Source organism: Xiphophorus maculatus, chromosome 8 (assembly GCF_002775205.1).
Source record: "Xiphophorus maculatus strain JP 163 A chromosome 8, X_maculatus-5.0-male, whole genome shotgun sequence".
NCBI lineage: Eukaryota > Metazoa > Chordata > Actinopteri > Cyprinodontiformes > Poeciliidae > Xiphophorus > Xiphophorus maculatus.
Window position 1 is genome coordinate 6,800,585 of NC_036450.1, and position 25,184 is coordinate 6,825,768.

Consider the following 25,184-nt stretch of genomic DNA (forward strand, 5'->3'; position numbering starts at 1 on the left):
CAAACTCAGAAATTTGGGGTTAATCTCTGGGTTTTTATAGAAGAGGCACAGAAATGTTGAAATGCAAAAGTCAAAAATGTGCAAGAGAAAGAAAATCCAAATTTTTTTAGATTAAGATATCAGAGATTAAAATATCTCAGATAATTTTTATAAAATGAAATAAATAAACGTGAACATTTCTGAGTTTCAAAAGTTGAACATTTTCGGAGATTTTGCTGAGATTAATCTGCGAATTTCTTAGTTTTTTGTCATTTTAAATGTTTTAAATGTGTCAAAAAGGATCAAAAATAATTCCATGTTTTATTTTAGAAAATATCAATATCAGTTTACAATTATCCTAAAACACCATTCAAGGTGTGAAACAGATATCTGTGAAAAACATCAAGCTCCTCCTCCACTTTCCACCTTTTATCCACAATTTTTGATAAAAACAAAATTGTGCACTGGGGTAAAGTATTTTTCTTTTTTGCTGTATAAGATTTAGTGTATTTTGTAAAATTGCAGAGGAAACACTTTTTACGCATCACACAAGTCACATGATCAACAACAGGATGTTACTAGTGGCAGAAATGACGAAGAAGACAACGACAGGAAGTGGATATAAGATAATGGCGCTGCACGTTTTTTAATGATTTGTTGGGTGAACAAACTTATTCACGTGTGATTTTATTACGTTTCTTATGAAATGGAAACACAGCAATTGCAAAAATGTGTTTTTTTACATAAGCGCACGTTTGTAATGAAAAAGTAGCTACTGTAAGAATAGCAGCAGCAGATGCTAAATAAATTAAATATGAAAATAAGACAATCTAGTATGAAAATATATTTTTCTCCAGGCTTTATTTCACGTCCCATCATCCATTATTCCATATTTAAAGCCTGACCAAAATAGCAATATTTGGGTTCAATTTATAGTAAAATTTGATACTTTTAACTTAAAAACCTAGATTAAAGGCCCTGAAACCTGGAAAACGTGGAATAGATCCGTAGTCCGATGCCGCTTTACCAAGAATCGACCACAAGATGTAGCAGAACAGAGGAGCCTGAGGGAAAACCCGTCCAACTGCCACTTCCTGTTGCTCAGAGACTCAGACAAAACAGGCATAAATAACACGACTGGCCCTCAATAAATACCAGAAGCTCTTTTACATTTCTCTGAAAAATCCAGACGTCCTATTGGAGAATTTTTTCTGGTAATTTTGTAGTGATTTGTGTAAATATTTGGTGCAATTCCATCAATACCAGCAACATTTTCCAAAAGAAAAGCTTCTGTGAACATCAGTTTTCAAGCATTTCTATTGATTATTAACTGGATTTAGGTCTGGACTTTGACTAGGCCAGAGGTTTTTATTGCTTTTTCCCCTAATGCCCATGTCTTAGATGTATATCTGTACCAACACACACAATGTGGTGGATTGCTTTAGAGCAACACATTCAACAATAACAAACTATTTGTAATTGTACACTACAAAAACACAAAATGTTACCAAGTATTTTTGGTTTGGTTTCTAATGCAAATATCTTAATACACTTTAAATAAGACAAAACTAACCTACAAATAACTTTTCAGCAAAATATATGAGCTTGAAAGAGTTCTAGTTCCATTGGTGGAATATTAAACTGCGCTGTTACCTAGCAACCCTAGCCAAGTCCAGCCTGTTACCTAGCAACAAAGTACTAGTTCCATGGACTGATTATTTCACTTATAAAATTTTTCTCATGTTATAAGTGAAATAATCTGCGAACTAGTACTTTTTAAAATTCATATTAAGAAATTAGTAACTCACAACAAGCTCCTATTTCTTGCTAAAAGTTACTTTAGTCAGTTTTGTCTTATTTCATTCGTACTAATATTTTTGCACTAGAATACAGACATAAATACTTGATAAGATTGTGTGTTTGCAGTGTAGAATGGTTTGAATAGTCGCAGCAAAGTTGTGATGTTGGAAATTCAGAGCCGAGTTTAGACTCCATGTTATGTTCGTTAGTCTGGGTTTTATTGGTTCCCCAGATTCTAAAAGTTTTAAATAAACAATACAATCCATTAAAAACACACCAATATAGTGGGTCTTTTTTAACTCACTACGTCTTCAGACATTATTCTTCTCTTTTACATTGTTCCAGTAATGTTACATTCACATGTGTAGGTACAAAAACAGGTTGAGTCCTGAACAATTTCAATAAAAAAAGTGGGTTTTCTAACAATTAAATTAAGAAAACAGCCAATCTGAAACATGAGACATGTAAACAGGAAGTGTCTGAACTCTTTCTCCTGCTCTGGAGCTTTATATTTTAGCACCGGTGGGTCTTATTTGCTAATAACTGGATAAAAACAACATTAGCAAGCCAGTGGACAAACATGATTGGACTGGAAGTGTTCCCACTTTGGATCTTGGGGTACTTTTTGTTGTTCCTTTAACCTAAAGCAATTCAACTGAAAAAAGAAAACTAAATATTCTTGTAAGATAAAAAAAATAAACAGGAATATTTTTATTAATTGATGTAAAAGCAAGAAATTATTAGTTTCAAACAGATTCCTGAATATTTCTTTGTTAAAGAATGAATAAATTTCTGTTTGTGTGAAGGCCGCTCCCCTCCAGAACCTCCTGTTCATCCCTTAATGCGCTACAGAAGCTGCTCCGGAGCAGATCCGACTTCCTTCCCACTGACTTACAAGAAATGAAATTATTGAGATCTGTGACAACGGTAGCGAGGAAACGGCGTTATCTTCGCCGCTCGCTGAACACATGGTTGGGATCTGACCTGACGCAGAATGCAGCCAGCCACTGTTTAGCTGGTACTGTATTAATGTTTGCTAAATGATTTTACACCTAGTACACGTCTGTTTTGATCAGCCTCGCCGTGTCGAATTCACTGATTCAACCAGAGTGGCTTGAAGAGAGCTAATGAAAGCTGCAAAGATGCACAGCTTTGCCTGGCTGTCGGCGCAGCTGCAGTTCCACGCAGAGAGTTTGACTTGGATTCCTGCCAGGCGTTCATTCGTCCCGGTGTTTCCAAACATTTGCCAATAGGCTTCCTCATTATTGTGTTTACAGTGGCTTTAGTCTTTGTTGAAACTATTTGCATGCTTGTATTTCCACAGGGTTGCACTGACAGCTTCATTAATGTGGGTTACCATGGAGATTTTTCAATCAAACCCAGTGTTTACAATAGGATATATGTTTTTAATTTTTTTGATGTTTTTATTCATTCTGTATCTATGGATGGAGGGCATAATGGGCTCATTAGAGAAATACAGGCATATCTTTGGCCAGCAACTCTCCAGCTATTTCTGGAGGGTCCAAATGTTCCCAGGCTTTCAGAGACATATAGTGCCTCCTACAAGAGTTGGGTCTGACCCAGGGTCTCCTCCCAGTGGGATATCCTCAGACTTAAAGGGGACCTGTAGTCAAAAAATAATTTCTTTCACTTGTTTATACTTCCTTTTGGATCTTAACTGCTTCTAAAAACAGTTCGAGTGCTTAAAAAACCACCTGGGCATTTTTTGGCAATAAGTTAATGTTGTTTGGTGTCTGGAAAACGAGCCATTTCAAACACCTCCCAGTTGTTAACGGGGCAGTATTATGTGTTTTCCAGCGGCATAGTGCCATTCTATTGCACAATCAAGTAACTATGTTACCTTGAGTTGTATAAATGCTAATTTGAAATTGGGCCTCTGTCTCTTTAAGAAGCTGCTGCTCTTTCTGAAACTCCACCTTCAGGAAGTCATCACACCATGTCTCTGAAAGCCTGGGATAAGTACCCATTTGTTTAAAGCTGCCTTTGATAAATAACAACTAAAGCACCATGAAGTGTACAGTCTGTTTTTCAAGCTACCATTGTTTTTCCTTACTTTGCCACTAAAGTTATTTTTCTTCTAATCAGATAAAACAATTTGAATTGCCTTTTTGCTGAAAATACACAAATAAACGTGTATCACAACAAGTTTAAACTTGTTGCTAACAATGGATGGAGCTTCTTCTGTGACCATGTCAGGCTCGCTGCCAGTCTCTGGTATAAATGGATTAGTTGAATTACAGAGCTGGTAAATTCAGAAATGACCTGCTGCGTTTGAAGGACTTTATTTGCTCTCTCTGCACCTCCTGCATGTGACGAAGCTCTCAAAATAAACACGGTGTGTTTTTACAAACTGGCTATAAATAATAGTCCTGTGGGTTTTAGGCTGCAGAGCGCGCAATCATTACTCTTAAAGCTGCAGTACGTAACTTTTATGAAAGAAAATAAGGTTTTTAGATATCTGTTAAAATTGTCATTGGTTGTTGCAGTTCAGTCAGAAACTCTCTGCTAAACTGCAGCTGGTTCACCACAATGTAGCCTGAAGATGCTAATGCTAGTTAGCATAGCCACCCATGATGGCAGATAAACAGTTTTCCTGTAACTGTAAGTTGTTTTTCCACCATTAGAATATTAATCACCAGCTCTAAGACCGTCCTCACAAATGTACAACTGTATGTGAATAATTAAATACTTGAGTTTCCTTCTATAAGTGCATATTTTAACAGTTGAAACATCAAATATACCCTAATATGCATTAATACCAGCTTGATAAGGGCACAACTTTGCTGTACCAGCACAGATACACTTAAAAATAGATTTGGGTGAAATTTTCACTGAGGCCAGCCCATGCAAATAGATGCAGACTAAGCAACACCGTCCTAAAATGGAGGCCATCTTTCATTAAGCTCATTTTGTTGCTTTCAGTTTAATTTGTCAGCAAAACTTCAACAATCCAGTCGGTTTTACTCAAATAAGTTGTTAAATAAAACAAAAGTTTATGAAGTGATCTACAAACCCATGTTCAACAGAAACAAGACTGCTTTCTTCCAGCATTTTAATATTTTTATTAGCTGTAAGGCATATATATATCTATATCTATACATAGATATCAACATATATATATATAAATAAAGCATATGAGTGTGTTTAATAATCACGAGCTTTGTTTTTGTATCAATTAAATGCCTTTAATTACCTGGCTTGTAAACGCCACTGCCCCTGAAACATGCGTGCTTACGTCATTACGCCTGCAAGACAAATTTCAGGGCGAAGTTGGTGTTTGCGTTGAAGCTGCTTCTCCCAGCGCCCGCCACACATTGAACCGTTTATCCCCGCGTTTCTCCTCCGTCGCTCTGAGTTATTATGGACAACCAAGGTGTTTCGATGAAAGAGTCCAAAAGAAGAGAGCGCCAGTCCGGTGAGGCTCGGTCCGTCTTCCCGACCTGCTGTGTATGGATCCGTTTTAACGGTTTTCAGGACGTAGCCTCAGCCGGGTTGCCTTTGCTAAGGCACGCAACTACTGTATGTTGTCTTCCTTCTGAAATAATAACGGTTAATTTTTAGAGCTCCCCTTTCGCACGATGTTAAAAGTGGAGACAAATTAAGCAGCGGATTTAATTGTTAGCTCAATGCTAAACAACGGAAAGCGCACGGTAACCCTCCTGTCGGTTTCCCAACAGGAAAAGCGAACTTGTTGTTGTTTTGTTCTAGGAATTAAATGTGCTATAATAAGAATAACATCCGATTGTTTGGAGATATTTAAAGTGCATTGAGTGAAGGAAATAAGTGTGATTGTATATCGTTTATTTATATGTACCAGACTATAATTAAAAGTAAATGGGATTAGCGTTAATGACGGGTGGGGTCAGTTTGTGTTGTTTCTAGTAATCAATATTGATCGCATTAGCAACGGCAGCCATTTAAACCCAGAGTCACTTAAGAGTGCCAATGCAAAGCGGCACAAATTTCAACATATTTGACTTTTTAATTTTCTACGTTTCCTGGTAAATTCCCCATTATCCCACCGCCATTTCGTCCTGTCACAGTTTTGGTCATTTCGTACCTGCTGGGACAGCAAATGTTAGCATTTATATGGAGTAACTGACGTATAAATATATTTTATTGTCCCCGAGTGGGGATTAATTCAGGTGTAGCAGCAGCAAAGTGACAGGCAATCGATGCATGTAGGTTCACACAAAGACAAAACTATAAAATATATAGTTTCTGTACAGAAATAACACCAAATTAATGTGCAACTGAGTAGAATAATCTTTTTAAAAGCGTATATGCTTGCGTATTTTTGTATTAAAGAAAAATACGCAAGGGATGTAAACACCCATTAAATGACGGCGATAGCTGCGGGAGGAAGGGGCGCTGATCTGAAGGGGGCGCCAGAAACAATGGCGCACTCTTTAGAACAGTGGTGAAAAAATACCTTATAGTCAGCATTTTCTGCATTTAACAGCTGTCTGTGCATGTATTAGTAATATGATCAATATAATAATAATCATAGAGGAAAAGCATTGATTAGGCTAGGTGTCCCTCCTGGAAAAGCAAACTATCATGGAAAATGTTAGAGGGAGATGTTTAGGGATTAAAAAACAGGTTATTCAAACAGGTTGACAGACAGAAGGTAAGTTATATCAGTGTATAAAGAAGAGGCATGTAAATATTGTAGATATTCAGGTTAGCTTAAGCGTCCAGTAAAATGACAGGTCACTGTTGTCCTGCCGTTTATTCAATACGACAGATTATGGCAAGAACAGTGAAGGCACTTGTTTGTAGTCATTTGGTTGTTTAGATTACATGGATAATGAATTATAAGTAAGATAAATTATAAAACTCAGGGTCTCCCCCAGTGTATTATAAGCCTGGCGGGCCACCAGGCTTTACTTGTGCCCCCACCAGGCTAAGCATTAATATTTATTTAAGTCTTTTTAAAATGTTTGCATTTTTTAGGACTATATAGTTCAGGTATTAATCTTTCAATAACACATAATTATCAAGTGATATTTTCAAATTGCCTGTCAACTTTAAACATTTTTTAAGTGTAAAACATGGCGGGCTGCTGGATGAACGACTGCCTTCGCGCCCAACCACCAGGCTTAGCAAGTTTTCTGGGGGAAACCCTGGAGCTTGGCAGTGATAAACTTGTGTTTTAAATATTTTCAGTGAACATGTCGCTGCAGTGGTGTAGATGTATCTAATAAAGCTGATCAGATTCACTGGCCAGTCAGTAACTGTTATTCAAAAACAGATATTATTAACTTATGTTTTGTTATATGTGGGTGACTGCCGTATGTTTTAAACCCACTTAACATAAAGTTCATGTCGTTCAGCTGTGAGGATGGAGAGGAAGAAGAGAGGAAGAGAAGAATCAGGACAGACAGGGGAAGGCAACAGGTTGGTCTAAAATTAGGCGTTAGTGTGGGAACAGCAGATTAATAATTTATCAAATATTATTTCTTTTTTAAAGGTCCATTAGCATGATTTGTAATTTGTTCAAATCTATTAAATAATCATTGTTTGACCATATGACTTAGCAGAAAATATATAGAGCTACTGTTACATTTTATTAATTTATAAAATGTTTTTGTTTTTTATGGAGCTGATCACCCACAGTAACATCAAATAAAAATAAGTAAAAAATAATTAATAAAAATCATTATAACTTCTTATGATTAAGTCAGATTTATACACCTTAAATCACTTAGCTGAGTGTGGAATAACTTTTGTTTGTCTTAATCTGATCTGAGAAGACGTCACAGGTGAGCCTAAAAATTCAGAAATTACGTCTTTTGGAATAAAACTGAACACATGTCAACATTTTTAAAGAAATCCCCTGAAAAAGCGATTAGTGTTAGTGAAACTAGAGAGAAAACAAAACCAGCACGTTGTGAAGATGCTGGTTGATGTTTGAGTTTTATTATCCACAGTGAAAGTTTACCAACATGGCCTGAAAGGAAGAGAAACCCACATTTTTAGAGATTTCATGAAGAAAGTGAAACAGAAATCTGTTGCCCTAATGACCCTTGTTGTTACATGTAGAGGGAAATGCCATCGGACCTGTGAAGGTCAGAGGTGGGAGCTTTGGGGTTTGGTGGGTGTTTTCCTACATGACAAAGTGTTGCACTTCACAGACAGCGCTGAGGACGTGTGTGGGAACAAACCTGGTTCAGTTTCACCAACTGGGTCAGGAGGAACGGGTCCAACCACCAGCAGGCTGCTGGGAAGAAACCCAAAATGGCCGACTCAAATCCTGCAGTTGAAAAGTTGAGGAGATGGATGTGGATTTCTGAGTTTAATTATCAGTGTTTTCAGATTACTCTCCTTACAGCTTTTCCACATTTCAGTTAAAAATCAAAGCGTATCAGGATTTCTGTTCTAATGTTTTAACCAAATGAAAGCTGGAAGCAGAGGTGATTTCAGTCATACTTCATGTTGGATACTTTAAATAATTAATGTTCGCTTTCAGAAATTGCGTCCACTTTTTACATTTTTTAAAATTCCAGTTTGTTTCTGTTTAGCTCCAGTAAAATGAAACCCGTTGGTCTCTGTTGGTTTCTGCACTGGCACCCTTAAGACCTCCTGGGCTCGCTGCTCCTGGCAGGACTGCGTTTTGATTTGTGTTTGGTTTACTTTGCCTGTAGGTCCGGGCCGTTACAGTTCGCACGATGCTGAAGGTACGGATCTGATCCGCCGTCTGGGTGAAAGTCATCGTCAGTAACCATGAGTGTCTGGGTTTGGCTCTGCTGTGACAGGAAACCCGACTAACCTGAACAAACAAATGGTTTAGAGGTGTTAGAAAGAGACAACATTCATGACGTGATTACAGAGAATGTTTGGTGAAAAGCTGATAAATGAATGACTTTATTTCACAGCGTGTGTGTGTGTGTGTGTCCTCTTCCTCCCAGCTCTGGAGAACTCGGACTCGGGCATCGGCCTGTGCGGCTGGCTGCTGGTTGGACTCTCCCTCATGCTGATGCTGGTCACTCTCCCCTTCTCCATATGGATGTGCATTAAGGTCAGCGGCTCATTAATTAAGCAAACAGAGCTGGAGGAAATGGACTTAAAGCTTTGTCACCACATTATAATAACTGTAAAGACGACTGTGTAACTATGACTGCGTGTTACAGTAATTATCGCTCCTAGAAACACACCCCATGTCATGTAAAGAAGTGTGATTTGTGTCACTAACCTGCATTTAACCATCTTTTCATATTGTCATGGAACAAAAGGTGGAGAAAATAAACTCAGAAAATGTGGTTAGTTTGGGGGAGTTTTAATTTGAATTTACTGTGACAACGCTAAATCTAATTCTTATTATGGCAAGAAATTTAATCCGTTAAATGATAAAAGCCCTCCTGTAATGAAGGAAATCATTCTGACTCATGATTCATGGTTTTGTGTGTTAGCTGCTCAAAGTTTCTTGTAATTGGAGCCAACAGTTGTATATTTACTGTAAAGTTTTAGCAGATGAACAACATGGCCGACCACCACCCTTCCCCTACTGCGTCTGAAAAACAGTCTGCAGGAAGTGTTTGTGCTGCTGTTCAGTGATTGGTTTACCCTCAACATGCTGCTGTTCTGTGCGGTTTGTGGTTCAGTCTGGGTCGCACGGCAGCGTTTCCATCAGGTTAAGGTCTGAACTTTGATGGACACGCTTGAACATCTTGATCCACACAATGTTTCCAGGACTATTGTCCCGCTGATGAGCCAGTTTGGACCGAACTCCGGCCTCTAAGGAGTTTCTTTGGTCTCATCATCCACAGGACTCTGATCCAGATGTTTGGTCCAGAAGTTGTGCTGCCATTTAGTTTTTCAAGGCTCCTCCAGCCGTTCCTAACTCAACGTGCTCATCCGATTTCTAATCATCCTGTCATGAACTTTAACCTTTAACCTGCTAACTAAGTATTTTTAGTCTCATTTCTAGTGTGAATATCTTAGAACACCTGAAATAAAACAAAACTAACTTACAAATAACTTATCGGCAATTTATCGGCGCTTGGAAAAGTCCTAGCTCCATTGAGGGAATATTCCACTACGCCGTTACCTAGCAACCCCAGCCAAGCCCAGCCTGTTACCTAGCAACCCAGTTCTAGTTCCTTTGGTAGATTATTTCACTTATAATATGACAAGTAAAATAATCTGTTTTAAGTCAATAATTCTTTATTATTGGTGAAAAATTTCTAGTTTTATTGGCAGATAAATTTACTTGTAACAAGACAATTTATAAGTGAAACAATCTGGCAACGGAACTAGAACTTTATCAATATCAAGGAATTGCTTACTTAAAACAAGCCTCTAAATCTTGCTGATAAATTACTTTAAAGGTTAATTCATGTGTAATAAGACATTTGTACCAGAGACTAGAGAAAAACTACTTGGTAAGTTTTATAGTTTTTACAGTGCAGCGTCTGAGATGAGCCTCTGGTGTTGAAGTTTCTTTAAACTGATGAATCTGTTGATTTTCACTCCTGGAGGCAGTAAAACTTTTCCGCCTTTCTGGAATATCTTTCAGCTAAATATTTGGGTTGAAGTTGTTTCAAAATGGCCGTCGCATTGACTGATGCGCGGCAACAATTGATCTCCGGCACACCAGCTCATGATCAATTAATCGATTGATTTATTCAGGATCGCCTGCTTTGTGAAAAACAAAGGAGTCTGTAGAGGCACTCACTGGTGATCAGAACCGGAAGCTCCTGGTGGTTCTTTCCTGTCTAAGACAGATTTCTATATATACATAGATAAGATTAAGTAAAAAAAGGATTACCATATATGAAATAAGTGTCTGTCTTTTACCATGACTGTATTTATTGTGTTTTATTTATTTGTTTCCTCTGTTCAGATAGTGAAGGAGTACGAGCGAGCCATTATCTTCCGCCTTGGGCGCATTCTGAAAGGAGGAGCTAAAGGACCGGGTCAGTCTGGTTTAAACGGCTCTTTACTTCAGATAAACGCCTCTGGTTCTCACATCAATTCATTTTTATTGATTAAATACTTTAAACTTATTTTTAGCACCAAAGATTTAAGAAGACATCCAAAGGGACTATTTGGTTGAGATCCTGGTAAATTAGGATAAGCAGCTGCGTGTTTCTGGTGAATCACATGGACGGACGCATCCAATCCTTCATTAATGGACGTTTTTTGTTATAAGTTTATATGATCATGATGTCCTTAATGGCGCGTTCACACCGAACGCGTTTTGAGCATCAGGCGCGGCGTGATTTGAGCCGTTTGGAGCGTTTGACGCATCAAGAGCATCCGATGGAAAACAAGGCTTAGAGCTGACGCACCTGGCGCTCCTCCACTTAGATGAAACGCTACATGTAGATCAAAAGGTCAAGCATCTGCATTCAAAGTGCGTCGGACGCGTTTGTTGTGAACACTCCATAATGCTCAGGCACCGTACACATGTGCAGTTTGATGCACGTGTGGATCAAGCTAATGAAAGCTAATGAAAGCTGCGAACATCCGTCTGTCCGTCCGTCCCTGTGCAGCGCCGTAGTTCAGCCAGCTGAGTTCGACTTGACGCTCATTCTGTTCCCAAACATTTACTGATTCGTTTTCTCATCTCTGTGTTCATACAATAACGCCTTCATGGTTTGGTAAAAGTTATTTACATTCTTGTGACGACACAGGGTTGTTCTTCATCTTACCGTGCACCGACAACTTCATCAACGTCGACATGCGAACCATCACCTTCGACATCCCGCCGCAAGAGGTGCGACTCGCTTTCATTTTTACACTTGATTACAGATATTTTTATGTGATTATGGCTTGGGAACTGAATTTACTTTCTTTATTGTGAATTAAATTGCAACACAAAGCAAATAAAAATGATTTTTAGTGTAAAAATGTTGCTTTGACCAATGCAGTAACAGCTGCCCCAGACTGGTATTGATGCCCTCGGTGAGGAGGAAAACACACCGAGGGGCATTTTGAAAGAAACAAGTTGGTTATGAAAGGATTTATCCAAGAATATTAATGGAAGGTTTAGTGGAAGGAAGACATGTTGTAGTGAAAGGTGCAGGAGACACAGGGAGAGTTACAGGTTTGATAGTAAAGCAGTATATGTCTGGGTGTGGCGGTTCTTCAAGCTCTGACTCAATCTGCAGCCCACCAACAGAGCAGCACAGTGGTGATAACCTGCGTTCCTTTCCTACTCCACTTTTTCTTCCACTAAACTTTCCATTAATATGCTTTATCGATATTCCTCTAGCTTTTGTGTAAAGTCACTGCTAGATAAATGTCAGTTCTTCCCCCTGAAAAAAAAGTTTCTTTATTAAAAATTATTTTCCTTGGTCTCGTGTTAAAATCAAAAATGAGAAACAGACGTAGTTCACTGTTAAATATATGAGAATCGGTTTTTGAGTTGAATTACTGAAGTGATTCAACGTTTCAGTTGAATTTATTTGAAAACGTTCCCGTTCTGTCAGGTTCTGACCAAAGACTCGGTGACGGTGAGCGTTGACGGCGTGGTGTACTACCGGGTCCAGAACGCCACCCTGGCTGTGGCCAACATCACCAACGCGGACGCCGCCACCCGGCTGCTGGCCCAGACCACCCTGAGGAACGTCCTGGGCACCAAGAACCTGGCGGAGATCCTGTCCGACCGCGAGGAGATCGCTCACAGCATGCAGGTAGAACGGACAACCCCTCCAACATTTATGAAAATGTTCTAAATGAGGGTTATTGGTTTTTACACATTTGTTAAACTTAAAGTAGCTCCTTATCAATAAGCTGCAGTATAAAAGTGAAACTTTGTCTCCTCCTTCAGCTCTGAGCATTAGCAGAGCATCAGCCCCTCTCTGTGTGGGCGCTCTCCTCTTTATGCTGCTTGTGGTTTTGCTTATTGTTTGTTGAGGTTTTGCTCTGAGTTTCCCGAAACCTTTTTGATCTGAGATCAGACTGATAGAGAAAACCTGCTGGGAGGTTCAGACCAACCTGCCGGCTGCAGAAAGAGGCCGTCACCTACATCCTGTCGGAACCAAACCAGCAAGGTCAACCCAGTTAGCTGTGATCCCAAAGGCAGCTTGGTTTTATGCTTTTCTCATAGCTACAGATACAAATATGACCTCATGCCATCTTTATTAGCAATACTTTACGTTGCATTGCAGTTGAAACTACAGGAAGACTCAAGAGTCTGTAACCTCTGCAGCTCCACATCTTTCTCCTGAACTCACTTCTGTTTTCTTCCTACTTTAACGTTTGAGTCAGTGTTAGCTAGAAAGCTAATGTTAGCAAAATTCTATTATCCAGTTGGGTGACATTAATTTAACCCATTTAGAAAGCTAACTTTAGCTTTTGAGTCAACAAGAGCTAAGAAGCTACTGTTAGCTTAAATGTATCATTACTATGTTGTCTTACACTAGTGTGATGGCTAACTTTAACTCAGACCATTCAGTTAGCTTGAGCTATTGAGTCCAAATTAGCGAGAAAGCTACTGTTAGCTTAAATGCTGTCATTGTCACATTGGGAAAAATTAATTTAAACCATTTAGAAAGTCAACTTTAGCTTTTGCTGCAAAGTTATTGTTACCTCAGTGTTACAGTACAGCTCAGTTTCTCACAAATGTAACATTAAAGCCACAGAACTGTCAAAAAATGATAAACGCTTAAAACTGTCTTTACTTTAGTTTGGTTCCAAACTACATCCTCTAACTCAGAGCATTATAGAAGTTTAATGCTTGAAACCTGATCAGTGAATTTAGTCTTACCGTGTAAACGAGTCTCAGTATATTTTCTTCTGTTGTTCTGTAAAGGGCTTTTCTTGTTATTAATATAAACCAATTTTTTGTAATTAAGTCTGATGCTTCCTAGTGTGTACGTCTCTGGGGGTTTTATGTCTGTTTGGATGTTTTAACCTTTAACCTCTGTGTGTATGAAAACTGCTTTATAAATGAAGCTTGATTAATCCCACCGCCTTTGGGCCAGAGCACTTCCTGTGTGAACGCTCAGAGAGAAAACCAGAGGAATAACTATTTTGTTTTAGAATAAATATGCCGTACATGAGGTCCTCGGTTCAAACCCCGGCCTGGCGTCTTTCTGCATCGAGTTGGTAGGTTTGCTCCGGCTTCCTCCGACAGTCCAAAGAAAAGACCGTTGGGTTGCTGAGCTGTGAGATGGACCGGTCAAAGTTTTCCCAGAAAGGAGCCCAGAGATTTCCTCCCAAGATGCAGCGCAGCAGCAGGTGGCTTTGCTGAAGGGCTCCACCTGCTGGACGATGTTTGAAACTACAGGGTGTGTCCGTCTCTCTGCTTCCAGTCGACTCTGGACGACGCCACAGACGACTGGGGGATCAAGGTGGAGCGCGTGGAGATCAAGGACGTGAAGCTGCCTCTGCAGCTCCAGAGAGCCATGGCGGCCGAGGCGGAGGCGAGCCGCGAGGCCAGAGCCAAGGTGAGGCGGAGCGGAGCGCCGTCAGCCAGGCGCCATGTTTAATGTCTGATCCAGATCCAGGCCCGCTTCCTCTCAAAACTGTAATGGATCTTAATCTGTCTTCACAAAATGGTTACATTATCAATCCTAATCCTGCTAAACAATAATTAGATCCTTACTGAGGAAGGAACGGATTGGGATTTAATAGAAGATTCAGGAAATCCATTTAATTTTAGTAAAAATATTCTCTATAAATAATAAAGCAGGTGTTATAATCAGATCAATGACAGAAAATATACAAATAATACTTTAAATCTTTCCATAAGTGCTTGTACTAATTGTCTTTTCATATAATATAGGATAAAATACATTAGAATGAAATTCTAAAGGAATCTTATGTTGGCAAAGACTGATTCATTACTCAGAGATATATTTAGTGTTTATTAAAGTTATTTTTATTATTATGATCAATGTAAGGAGAGAAACTCTGACCCAAAAGAACAAAGAGATCATCTCGCATCATTTACTAAGAATCATCTTGGTGATCTGTGCGACTCTATGAGACACATAACCTACAGTCAGACACGGCGGTGGCAGTATGATGGTCTGAAAATGCTCCAACTAAACTGGTTTTCCCAAACTGCTCCTGTGCCGTTCACGATAAAACCGAGACTTTTAGCATCTGTTGTTCAGAAAGCTTTGGTGTTTTAGTTCCTGTGAGATGAAGGCTCCCCTCTTCCTCTCCTCCTCTTCCTCCTGCAGGTGATCGCGGCGGAGGGTGAGATGAACGCGTCGCGGGCCCTGAAGGAGGCGTCCCTGGTGATCTCTGAGGCCCCGTCGGCTCTGCAGCTGCGCTACCTGCAGACCCTCAACACCATCGCCGCCGAGAAGAACTCCACCATCATCTTCCCGCTGCCGATGGACATGATGCACAGCCTGATGAAGCGCTGAGGAAGAACGCCGCCCACACACACATGTTTGCGCAGCTATCTTTGCGGGGACTTTCCATTGACTTCCATTCATTTCTAACCGTAACCAAAACTCAATTCACACCTTAGTCCTAAATCTGACCCCTGACCCAAAAACAGCGTGGCTTCGGTCCTCACAAGGCGCAGTGGGTCCCCACAACGTAGCATATGTCAGGAAAGTGGTCCCCACAAGGTATTAGAAACAAACGTGCTCACACACACACCCACACACACACTCCTAGTCTGTCCTTACATTGTAACACAACTGTTTGTTCAGATTCGCTGTCAGATCTCTCCTGCCAACATTTACAGTAATTCTCTGGAGAATCTGAAATAATGAGAGTTACAGCAACATTTAATTTCCCTTTGGGATCAATAAAGTATTTTAGAATTTGAATTTCCAACGCCGCCATGACAGCGTTTCACCACGCGAGTCACACAACTATTAAATCCAGTATTTTAACTTTAAAAGGTCAAAACCAGAGTTCCCAGTAGAGAAAGCGCCACGTTAACTGGTGTTAAAAAACAAACTGGTGATTCTTTGATTCATCGCCTTCAGTGCCTTGCAAAACTCTTCACACCTCCTCTTCCTCATCTGTTCCTCACATCCACAAACCTCAGAGTTTTATTAGGATTTCATTTAACACACTGTAAAAACACAAAATATTACCAAGTATCTTTGGTTTAGTTTTTACAGTAAATATCTTCACACACTTGAAATAAAACAAGATTTTATTCCCATGTTATAAGTGAAATAATCTGCCAGTGGAAGTAGAAGTTTTCAATCAATATTGAGGAATTATTCACTTAGAATAAGCTCATATATCTGACTAACCTGTTAGTTAGTCTTGTCTTATTTCAAGTGTACTTGAAATAGAAACTAAAGTATTTGGTCTGATTTTGAGTTTTTGCAGTGTAAGCTGGTGTTTAGTGATGAAGCGGAAGACAACTGGAAGATCTGAAAAGTGTGGCATGCATCTGTCTTCACCCTCTTCCAGGGTTGTTTAGTTTCATCCATTAACTCTGTAGAAAATGACCCCACAGCATGATGCTGCCACCGCCGTCTGTTTACAGATTACTTCAGAAGTTAAGTGACTACTGGAAAACGTAACTAACGGATTTAGGAAATGGATTAAATTTAGGGGAGAATACAGATGAATGCCACACTTTTCGGATTTCCCCCCCTTGCTGTTTAAGTGTAAATAAACAACATGGAGGACGGGCAGCAGCTCTCCATGTTGAGCCGCATTTATATTGTGTAAATTATTATTATCCATTTATAAGACGAAACGTTTCCAGGCTTCAGGCTGGATTCGGACGCCTGTACATAGATACTAAAAGCTTTCTATCAACCCAGAGGACCTGAAGTATTTATACTCACTGATAGACTGGAGACTCATATAAGCCATTAAAACCCAGAGTAGAACAGTTCATGTCAGTGGTGCCTTTCATTTGATCTAACCTTCAGTTTTCTTACTTTTTACTAAATCAGGGGCTACAAACCTTTGAGCCAGAAGCCTTAACTCACTGCCAACCTGTTGTTTTTATTCTCCTTCTGTCTGCTCCGGAGAATGTATTTACAATTTTAACAAACCAAACACGTGTTTACCTTTTATATTAACCTGTGACGTATAACACGCATCCCTGTTTGCTCGACTGTTGGTAGTTTTTGCATCCCGTAGGTTTAGCTGTTATTTATTACACAGATCAGCCATTACATTATGACCGCCTTCCTAAAGTAGCAGCTTCCATTTTTCACAGAACACCACCAGGATGCTTTAGTGGATTGATAAAACATCCATCTGAACTGAAAAGGTTTTCCTTTCATTTGGTGTGAATCCTGGGGGGAGTTAGGCCACGCCCACCAAATGTTGGTGGATTAGAATCGATCATAGCCATAGTTTGGTGCCAAACGTATGACAACAGTGTGACATCTGACTTCGCCTTGCTGCCATGGCAACGCCCTCCAGCGAAAACTATTTGAGCTTTAAAGCCAGGGAGAACAACTTTTTATCTGTCCTCTAACACAAGATCATGTTGATTAGACCCAGAGGGTCGGAGATCAAGCTTTCCCAGAAAAACAGTGGCTTCCTGTTGTGAGGGGGCGGGGCTTAGATGATGCAGCGTTTGACCACATCTGCTTATTGGACAACTGAGACTGATTGTTCTTACCAGCTTTGGTGTAATGGAGTCTATGTGACAGTTAAAGCGTGTCAGAATGTTTGGCGAGAAGGCCAGCTTTGAGGCTTGGCGCTGCCCCTCTGACGTGCACAAAAACCCAAACTTTTGGTAACTTTAATCCCCAAAAACCTTCAGGACAAATTGACCAAGTAGGAAGCCAATACCTCCATATCCCTAGGAGGAGTTCGTTAAAGTTTAACATGTATGGAAAGTCAGAAATGACCCTTTGATCCAAAATGGCCAACTTCCTGTTTGGTTTAGGGCTTTTTGGGTGGTTCTACCTATAAACCAAGCCTCATCTCTCTATGGTTTACCAGCTGGCCAATCTAAGGTTAGGGGGCGCTGTAGATCCCATTTTAAATTCCATTATAGTGCTACAATTTCAGTCAGCGACAAATTTGGGTGAAATTTAAGATTTGTTAAATATTTCGGCCTCTAAATGAGCTCTTCCGACAATGACAATAAAGATTTATCTATCTATCTTCCTTTGTGTCAAATTGTAAGAAGAAAAATCTGAATTATAACAGGCCTTCGCAGCACTTAAGAAATTTGAGTCTGGAGTTTTTTCACTTTCAGGTGTCAGTGGTCATAATGTTCTGCCTGATCACTGTGTGTTGTTGTAACACTGTGGAAAGTATCTGTTACGTTTTATTGTTGAGTGTTACTGTTGACCACTGGATGATTGTTTCTTTTTTACCGAGTCAAGAAGGAAAGCCTTCAACCTGGGCTCTTCTGCCCCCTGCTGGTCAACCCCGCACTGTTCTCTGTGATAGTTGCCTTTCAGTTTAAATGTTTAGGCCAAAAAGCCTTTACACAAGGCCAGATTTGAGGCTGTGTTCCAGGTTTATGCTTCCATTTTATTTTTTTACCTTCATGTTTGCTCTGATTTTAAATATAAAACATATACATGACTACTTTAAATAAAGATGTGATCAACAGACACGTTTGTGATTTGGTTTGTTTCAGTTCAAGGAAGACAGAAACATCATAAATTTGGTTTATTTGAAACAAATAATAATAAATACAGAGAGGAAAGGAACAAACAACATTATCAGAAAGTTTTGTTGTTTACTTGCTCCCAGGTGTGGAAGATCATGACATCACGATATGTTTTTTAATATATGCATTTTTTAAAACTTAGTTGTGACGGTGTGGCGGTGCACCGCGATCTGAACTCAAACATCCAGGCCGAAGTCGGTGTTTCCGTTGACGCTACTTCTCCCAGCGCACACGTTGAAGCGTTTATCCCAGGATTTATCCCAGGATTTATCCCGCTTTCTGGGTTGTGGACAACCAGCCTGTTTCGATGAACGACTCCAAGAAAGGAAACTGCCAGTCCGGTGAGGTTCGGTCCATTTTCTGGGCTGCTATATTATCGCCCGTTAACGGGAGTTTTAGCCGTTTCCAGGTTGTAGCCTGAGCCGCACTGCACGCCGCTTCGTTTTCTTCCTTCTCCAACATAAACTGTTTCTTTTAAAGCTTCACCGTCACAGGATGTTAAAAATTGTGAAATTTGGTCAAATTAAGCAGCGGCTTCACTTGTTAGCTCAATGCTAAACAACGGAATGCTAACGGTAACAGCCGTTAGCAACCGTTCTGTCGTTCTCCCAAAGAGAAAAGCAAAGTTGTTGTTTTTTTGTTATACAAATTAAGTGTTTTATAGCAGTAAACATTTAAATTGACCAGAGTCGATAATCTGAGTGAATTTTTTCTTATATTGATTGATTTATTGACTCTCGGAATGCTCTCTGTGCTTAAAGTTGAAACAGTTTGTGCCTGTTATCTGTCAAAATGGCGGATGGCCGCCAGACTTTTTAAAAAGCCGAAAATATTCTGTTACAGTATGTAGATATTTTAGTATAGAGCAGGCCATGGTGTGTTTAAAAGTAAATGGGATTATGATTAATGTCGGTTGCTATTTCTAGTAATCAATTTTGATCGTATAAGTGACTAAAATTAAAAATCCTTTATTATTGTCCCACAGAGGGGTTTAATTCAAGTCTAACAGCAACAAATTGATTTATGTAGATTCAAAAAAAGAAAAAATCTAAATGTACAACAAAATTAAGAATAACATACTGCGCAATCAATGCAAAATTGCGACATAAAATACAGTGCAGTTAGCAAAAAGACGGAGCTGTGCAGTTCAATTATAGGATAAGAAAATTATCTTTGAGGTTTCTCTGTCTCTATGATTAGCTATATCTATAATTTTTAGAAAACAATACTACCAACTAAGAAATAAACCAATGCATAGGAACTACATGCCAACTGGCGCACAATGTGGGTAACATTATGAAAGTCATATGGGCGCTGAGTTAAAGGGGGCGCCAGAAACAATGGTGGGGAAAAAATCATTTGTAGTTATGCATGTGTAAATGTCATGTTCAATAACAGACTCATGGCACTGATTAGGCGAGACGCCTCTCTGCTCCTTCACCTCTGAAAAGAAGACTTGGTGAAAGAAAATGAAAGAGGGAGAAGGATAAACTAAAGATATTATAGAGATAATTTTAGAAAAGGAAACTGGTTGAAAAAGAGTTGGTAAGGTATATCTGTGCATGAATAGGAGACTTGTAAATATTCAGGTTAATAGGGAAATGAGAGGTCACTGTTTTCTGTTGGCTGTATTTACAACAAATCAGATTATTGCAAGGAAAATGAAAGGAAGGAAGAACAGTTTGGTCTAATATTAGGTGGAAGTGTAAGAAATAATTTAATAATGTTGTTTATTCTCCTAGTTCTCGAGAACTCAGACTCTGACATTGGCATGTTCGGCTGGGTGCTGGTTGGACTTTCTCTCCTGCTGGTGCTGATCACGTTCCCCCTCTCCATATGGATGTGCTTTAAGGTCAGCTGGTTATCAAATCTAAGTTAGGCATGTCTTTAAAGCAAACACAAACTAAATTAATTGAGTAATCATTTTTGGTGTTAACATATACAGTATTTGACTAGTCCTGTAGATTGTGGACCAAAATTGAAACTTTTGTTACATTTTCAGCTGGTAAAGCAGTTCGCTTTCACATTACACTGAGTCAGACATATCAAACTATTTGGAAACCTGTTCCCCTCCTCGCCTGTGGTGGCGCTGCACCAAAAACTTGTGAAGTACACTCAGAGCACAGCATCCTTTTTCACAAAATGTAAACAAAAATGTAGGATTTCTCTTTTGTGTTTAGTAAAAGCCCATGAACCATTTCTCTATTTCTCCCTCTAGCGCTGGACTCACACATTTGTTTTGTTTTAACCCAGAATTCCCTAAACTTCCTCTTCACTTCCTGCTTATGGACCGGTCTCCGGTCCGCGTGCATCTTATGCCTTCGAACTGCGCCAGAGTTCACTTGCTTTTCATTTTTCACAATTTCTCTTATTTTTTTCCAGAGCTGTACGTTAAACATGTTAGAACTCTGTAGGCGTCTCTCTCTTTTTTTTTTTTTTTTTTACCATGAGTATATTTATTTTGTTTTTATTTATTTTGCATGTTAAAGATACAGAAAGTACCCTTGTGTTTCCTCTGTTCAGATAGTGCAGGAGTACCAGCGAGCCATTATCTTTCGCCTTGGCCGCATTGTGAAAGGAGGAGACAAGGGACCAGGTCAGTCTGGTTTAAACGGCTCTTTACCACATTTATACACCTCCGGTTTTCACATCGCTTCATTTTCTTTAACTTATTCTTGCACCAAAGATAAAAATATATATTAGAATGGACTGCTTGGTTGACAGCTTGGAAGATAAATTGGATGGGATGACAACAGGAGCTAGTCAATAAATTTGAAGGAGTACATAACAAGTCTCAAATACTTTTAAAACATGTAAATTGTCTTTAAGTTAGCTAATGTATTTAGTAGTTTTTTTGGTTTGCTGGACTTTTCTGTGCGGAAAAAGTTTGAATCGCAAACTGGTGAATTTGTTCATTTGTTCTGCATCTTGAGATGGTTGAGGCTACCGCTAACTAGTTGCTAAATGCATTTGCTAGCTAGCTAGGTAGCTTTTTAAAAAAATCTATCATGGTGGACGACGTTCATTTCTGCCACTGGCGCTCTTGTTGCCAACCCATATGAGCCAGTAGGAACCCTCGATGAACCCCTATATTTATAGTTTTTTGGTCTTAAATTTAACTCAAGCTAGCATTAAAAGGTCTTAAAAGTGACATTATAACACTGGGTCATTCTTTGAGCTTTGGAGCTCACAGCTTTGGAGTTCTTGTGTACAATCAAGAACATGTAAAAAGCATTCACTTGTGTTCGTTGATTGGTATTTTCTTCAGAAACTCATTTTATTTTGAAATTTTCCCAATTCTTTAGAAATTGCCTCATAACCCAGATAGATGTCCAGCAACATCTAAGTCCATTGCTGATGTGTTTTCATCCTGTCAATGTGTTGTCCGTCATGGAGACCGAAGCATGCAAACATCCATCCCTGTGCACAGCTGCACTTTTATCAGCAGAGTTTGACTTGACAAGGTTTCTCATTATTGTGTTTACACTGGTAAAAGTTATTTACGTTCTTGTAACACCACAGGGTTGTTCTTCATCGTACCGTGCACTGACATCTTCGTCAATGTGGACATGCGTACTATCACCTTTGACATCCCGCCACAAGAGGTACGACTCGCTTTTTATACACTTGTGGTATATTTCAAGCATTTATTATTTTAATGATTATGGCTTAGAGCTAATAAAGAAACTAAATTCAATGTCTAAGAAAGTTAAAGCAGCACAAAGCAAATAAAAACGGATTTTACTGATTCAGTTAAATTTTTTGCAAACGTTCCCGCTCTGTCAGGTTCTGACCAAAGACTCGGTGACGGTGTGCGTTGACGGCGTGGTGTACTACCGGGTCCAGAACGCCACCCTGGCTGTGGCCAACATCACCAACGCGGACGCCGCCACCCGGCTGCTGGCCCAGACCACCCTGAGGAACGTCCTGGGCACCAAGAACCTGGCGGAGATCCTGTCCGACCGCGAGGAGATCGCTCACAGCATGCAGGTAGAACGGACAACCCCTCCAACATTCATGAAAAAATGAAGGTTTGTTGATTTATCTCGGCTACGATTCTCTTTTTTTGTGCTTAACCTCCTTGTCAAAGTCCCGTCCTCTAAAATAATCTACATTATGGAAATGAAGCTCCGTTTCAATGTGACGTCTCACTTCCATGAACTTTGTAACTGACAGCCATCTTGGTAGGCAGTTGCTATGACAACAATGAACAAGCCACAAGCTTAGAGCTTGTTCTCGCCTCATTCCCATCTAACTTATAAACAATATAAGGACATTACAACTACTTGAGTACTCTACACACCTCTGTGTAATACTAAATATCAGTGGTATTTACTGTAGTACTTACGGCCGAGCTAGCAAAATTAGCTTAGCTAATGTGGCTTTTTGTCTACTAGCTAACACGGACATGTACTTACCCTGCCAGTCACCAGAAACTTGTTATTCACAAGAAGAGTTATCGATTCTGACAGCAGCCATTTTGTTCATGCGTCTTTCTCTCGTACAGTGTTTCAGAGTGTCCACATATTTTCTTTATGTTGGTCTCGAATCCGTGGGTTCGCTATGCCTCGTGCTGCCATTGCCTACCAAGATGGCGCAGACAACTTCTGGTTCAGACTTGTGGGAACTATGAATTAATTAATTTAATTTTTAAACAGGGAAAAGCAGCATTCACACACTACACATTTAACTGGCCATTGTCAAGATGACATTTAGGCAATAGAGCAAAATGAGCAACATAATTGGCGCCAAGAAAAATCTGAAAGTACTATGTAATAGCACTGTGGCAAACATCATTTTGAAAAGTTAAAGCATTTAAAGAAGATTAGCAACACGGTGACGAGTCGAGCCAGGAAGTTATTTGTTAATGTTGTAGGCCACTCTGGACGATGCCACAGACAACTGGGGGATCAAGGTGGAGCGCGTGGAGATCAAGGACGTGAAGCTGCCTCTGCAGCTCCAGAGAGCCATGGCGGCCGAGGCGGAGGCGAGCCGCGAGGCCAGAGCCAAGGTGAGGCGGAGCGCTGTCAGCCAGGATGACTGATTGATCACCATGAATGATAAACGATACGATAAAGGCCCATGATCCCTTCATGTGGCATTTAATAATGTGGTGCTGAGAAGCTCAACTTAAAGGTTTAATTTAGGCTACGGCACATTCCAGCCTAAAGTGACCCAAGTCCAAATTTATTTTCTTGCTGTGGTCTTTAACACTTCCAAATATGTTCGACTTGTATGTGATCTCCAGTGTGAACTATTAACGACCTGAAAGTGTCCCGCGTGCGCAGTAGAGGGCACAGTAAGGTCACACGTAACGAGCGTGCTCGGTGTTTTACCATAAAAAAGGAAGTGCTTAGTGCGACACAGTACAGTAGGTGGCGGTACGCTCCTGGAAGCTGCTTGCCAGGAGCAAGTTATTTTAGCCATACTAAAATGAAAAGAAGAAGAAGACGCGCTCTGTGTTTACGTAAGTAAACATGGATGCTAACGGTGGAGCATATCTTAAGATTTTAAAGTTGTTGTCCGACCGGAGTCAGCATATTAACAACTTAATCCTCATTACCTTCCGCCATGTTTGTTGTTTTTAACCCGGACTCAGAATTATGACGTTTGTCGAGTATCGATGACGTTCAGGCATAACCAGTAGAGCGGGGAGGGGGAGAGAGTTAGCGACTGCCGCTCGGGTGGGTAATTATGATGTAATGCGGGCAATTTACAGGAAAATACTAAAACGGGAGCGCGGCGGGAAAGAGGGATGAAATACGGCTGTTTCCCGACCAAAACGGGAGACCTGACAGGTTCAGGTGGGATGATTGCAGGCCAACCGAACAGATTCTGGTAACATTTGAAACGATCAGATACGTATCAGGTTTAGGAACGCGTATCCAAGTTGCATTTGAAAAAACAAAATAAATAACCATGTCAGTTTGTGACATGACAAAATCAGACATTATAACAAAAAATAAAATAAATCAGATTTGGGTCACTTCAGGCTGCAGTGTAAACGTAGCTGTAGTGTTTTATCTCTGGAAACCTGCTTGCTGTTGTCTGAATCTTTGGTTTTATGTGGCGATGAAGGCTCTCCTCTTCCTCTCCTCCTCTTCCTCCTGCAGGTGATCGCGGCGGAGGGTGAGATGAAGGCGTCGCGGGCCCTGAAGGAGGCGTCCCTGGTGATCTCTGAGGCCCCGTCGGCTCTGCAGCTGCGCTACCTGCAGACCCTCAACACCATCGCCGCCGAGAAGAACTCCACCATCGTCTTCCCGCTGCCGATGGACATGATGCACAGCCTGATGAAGCGCTGAGGAAGAACGCCGCCCACACACAAACACACACACACACACACACACACACACCCACAGACAGGTCATGTAGGCTTCCTGCCTCTGAAAGCAGCTGTTTGGATTTTAAAACTCCTTAAATCGTTTTAACTGGAGGATCCAGGAAGCCTCAGACCAAATCTTCTGCTGTTAAATCGAAGATAAACACACACATCCCCTCCTAATCTGTCCTGATATTATAACACTGACAGCATTTCACCACATGAGCCACACACTGCAAAAACATAAAATATTTACCAGTATAGTATTGCAGTAGAAACCAGACCAAATGTATTTGGTGAGATTTTGTGTTTTTACAGTGTAGGGAGATTTTATTGATATTTTTAACAAACCAGATACTTTATTTTAATTTATTAAATATAACATAGAACATGTTAGCTTGACTGTTTGTAGCATGTTGTGATCAGGCATTACATTATGACCACTTTACTAACGATTGGGATCAAAAGTAGCGATTTCTACACATCACCTGGATTCTTCATTGAATCGATGGAACATCTTTCTAACTAAAATGTTTTTCC

General features: G+C 40.0%; 2 protein-coding genes across 4 annotated transcripts; both read left to right on the forward strand.

Annotated features, from left to right (window-relative positions):
• The first annotated feature begins 5,040 nt into the window (after positions 1-5,040).
• LOC102236904 (erythrocyte band 7 integral membrane protein) lies at positions 5,041-15,846 on the forward strand. Of its 3 annotated transcripts, XM_005799685.2 has the most exons (8): positions 5,041-5,215; positions 8,448-8,480; positions 8,712-8,821; positions 10,646-10,718; positions 11,439-11,521; positions 12,237-12,440; positions 14,064-14,198; positions 14,940-15,846. In XM_005799685.2, the coding sequence occupies exons 1-8, from the start codon at positions 5,161-5,163 to the stop codon at positions 15,126-15,128; spliced, it is 882 nt and encodes a 293-aa protein (XP_005799742.1). In that variant the 5' UTR covers positions 5,041-5,160; the 3' UTR covers positions 15,129-15,846. The 3 variants fall into 3 exon arrangements, with proteins under 3 accessions (XP_005799742.1, XP_023194356.1, XP_023194357.1); XM_023338588.1 differs by lacking the exon at positions 8,448-8,480; XM_023338589.1 differs by lacking the exon at positions 5,041-5,215 and having other exon boundaries at positions 8,448-8,595.
• A 2,616-nt stretch (positions 15,847-18,462) lies between these two features.
• Positions 18,463-24,928, forward strand: LOC102221814 (erythrocyte band 7 integral membrane protein-like). Its single transcript, XM_005799709.2, has 7 exons — positions 18,463-18,666; positions 20,068-20,177; positions 20,849-20,921; positions 21,848-21,930; positions 22,112-22,315; positions 23,202-23,336; positions 24,439-24,928. Exons 1-7 carry the CDS (start codon positions 18,633-18,635, stop codon positions 24,625-24,627), a joined length of 828 nt encoding a protein of 275 aa, XP_005799766.1. The 5' UTR covers positions 18,463-18,632; the 3' UTR covers positions 24,628-24,928.
• Positions 24,929-25,184: the final 256 nt, after the last annotated feature.

Bases quoted from the DNA above. Each gene is read 5' to 3' on its own strand.
- LOC102221814 (XM_005799709.2), top strand. From the start codon at position 18,633: ATGAACGACTCCAAGAAAGGAAACTGCCAGTCCG. The intron at 22,316-23,201 runs GTAGAACGGACA...TTAATGTTGTAG, and splicing joins AGATCGCTCACAGCATGCAG to GCCACTCTGGACGATGCCAC. The intron at 23,337-24,438 runs GTGAGGCGGAGC...TTCCTCCTGCAG, and splicing joins GCCGCGAGGCCAGAGCCAAG to GTGATCGCGGCGGAGGGTGA.
- LOC102236904 (XM_005799685.2), top strand. From the start codon at position 5,161: ATGGACAACCAAGGTGTTTCGATGAAAGAGTCCAAAAGAAGAGAGCGC. The intron at 11,522-12,236 runs GTGCGACTCGCT...CCGTTCTGTCAG, and splicing joins TCGACATCCCGCCGCAAGAG to GTTCTGACCAAAGACTCGGT. The intron at 12,441-14,063 runs GTAGAACGGACA...CTCTGCTTCCAG, and splicing joins AGATCGCTCACAGCATGCAG to TCGACTCTGGACGACGCCAC.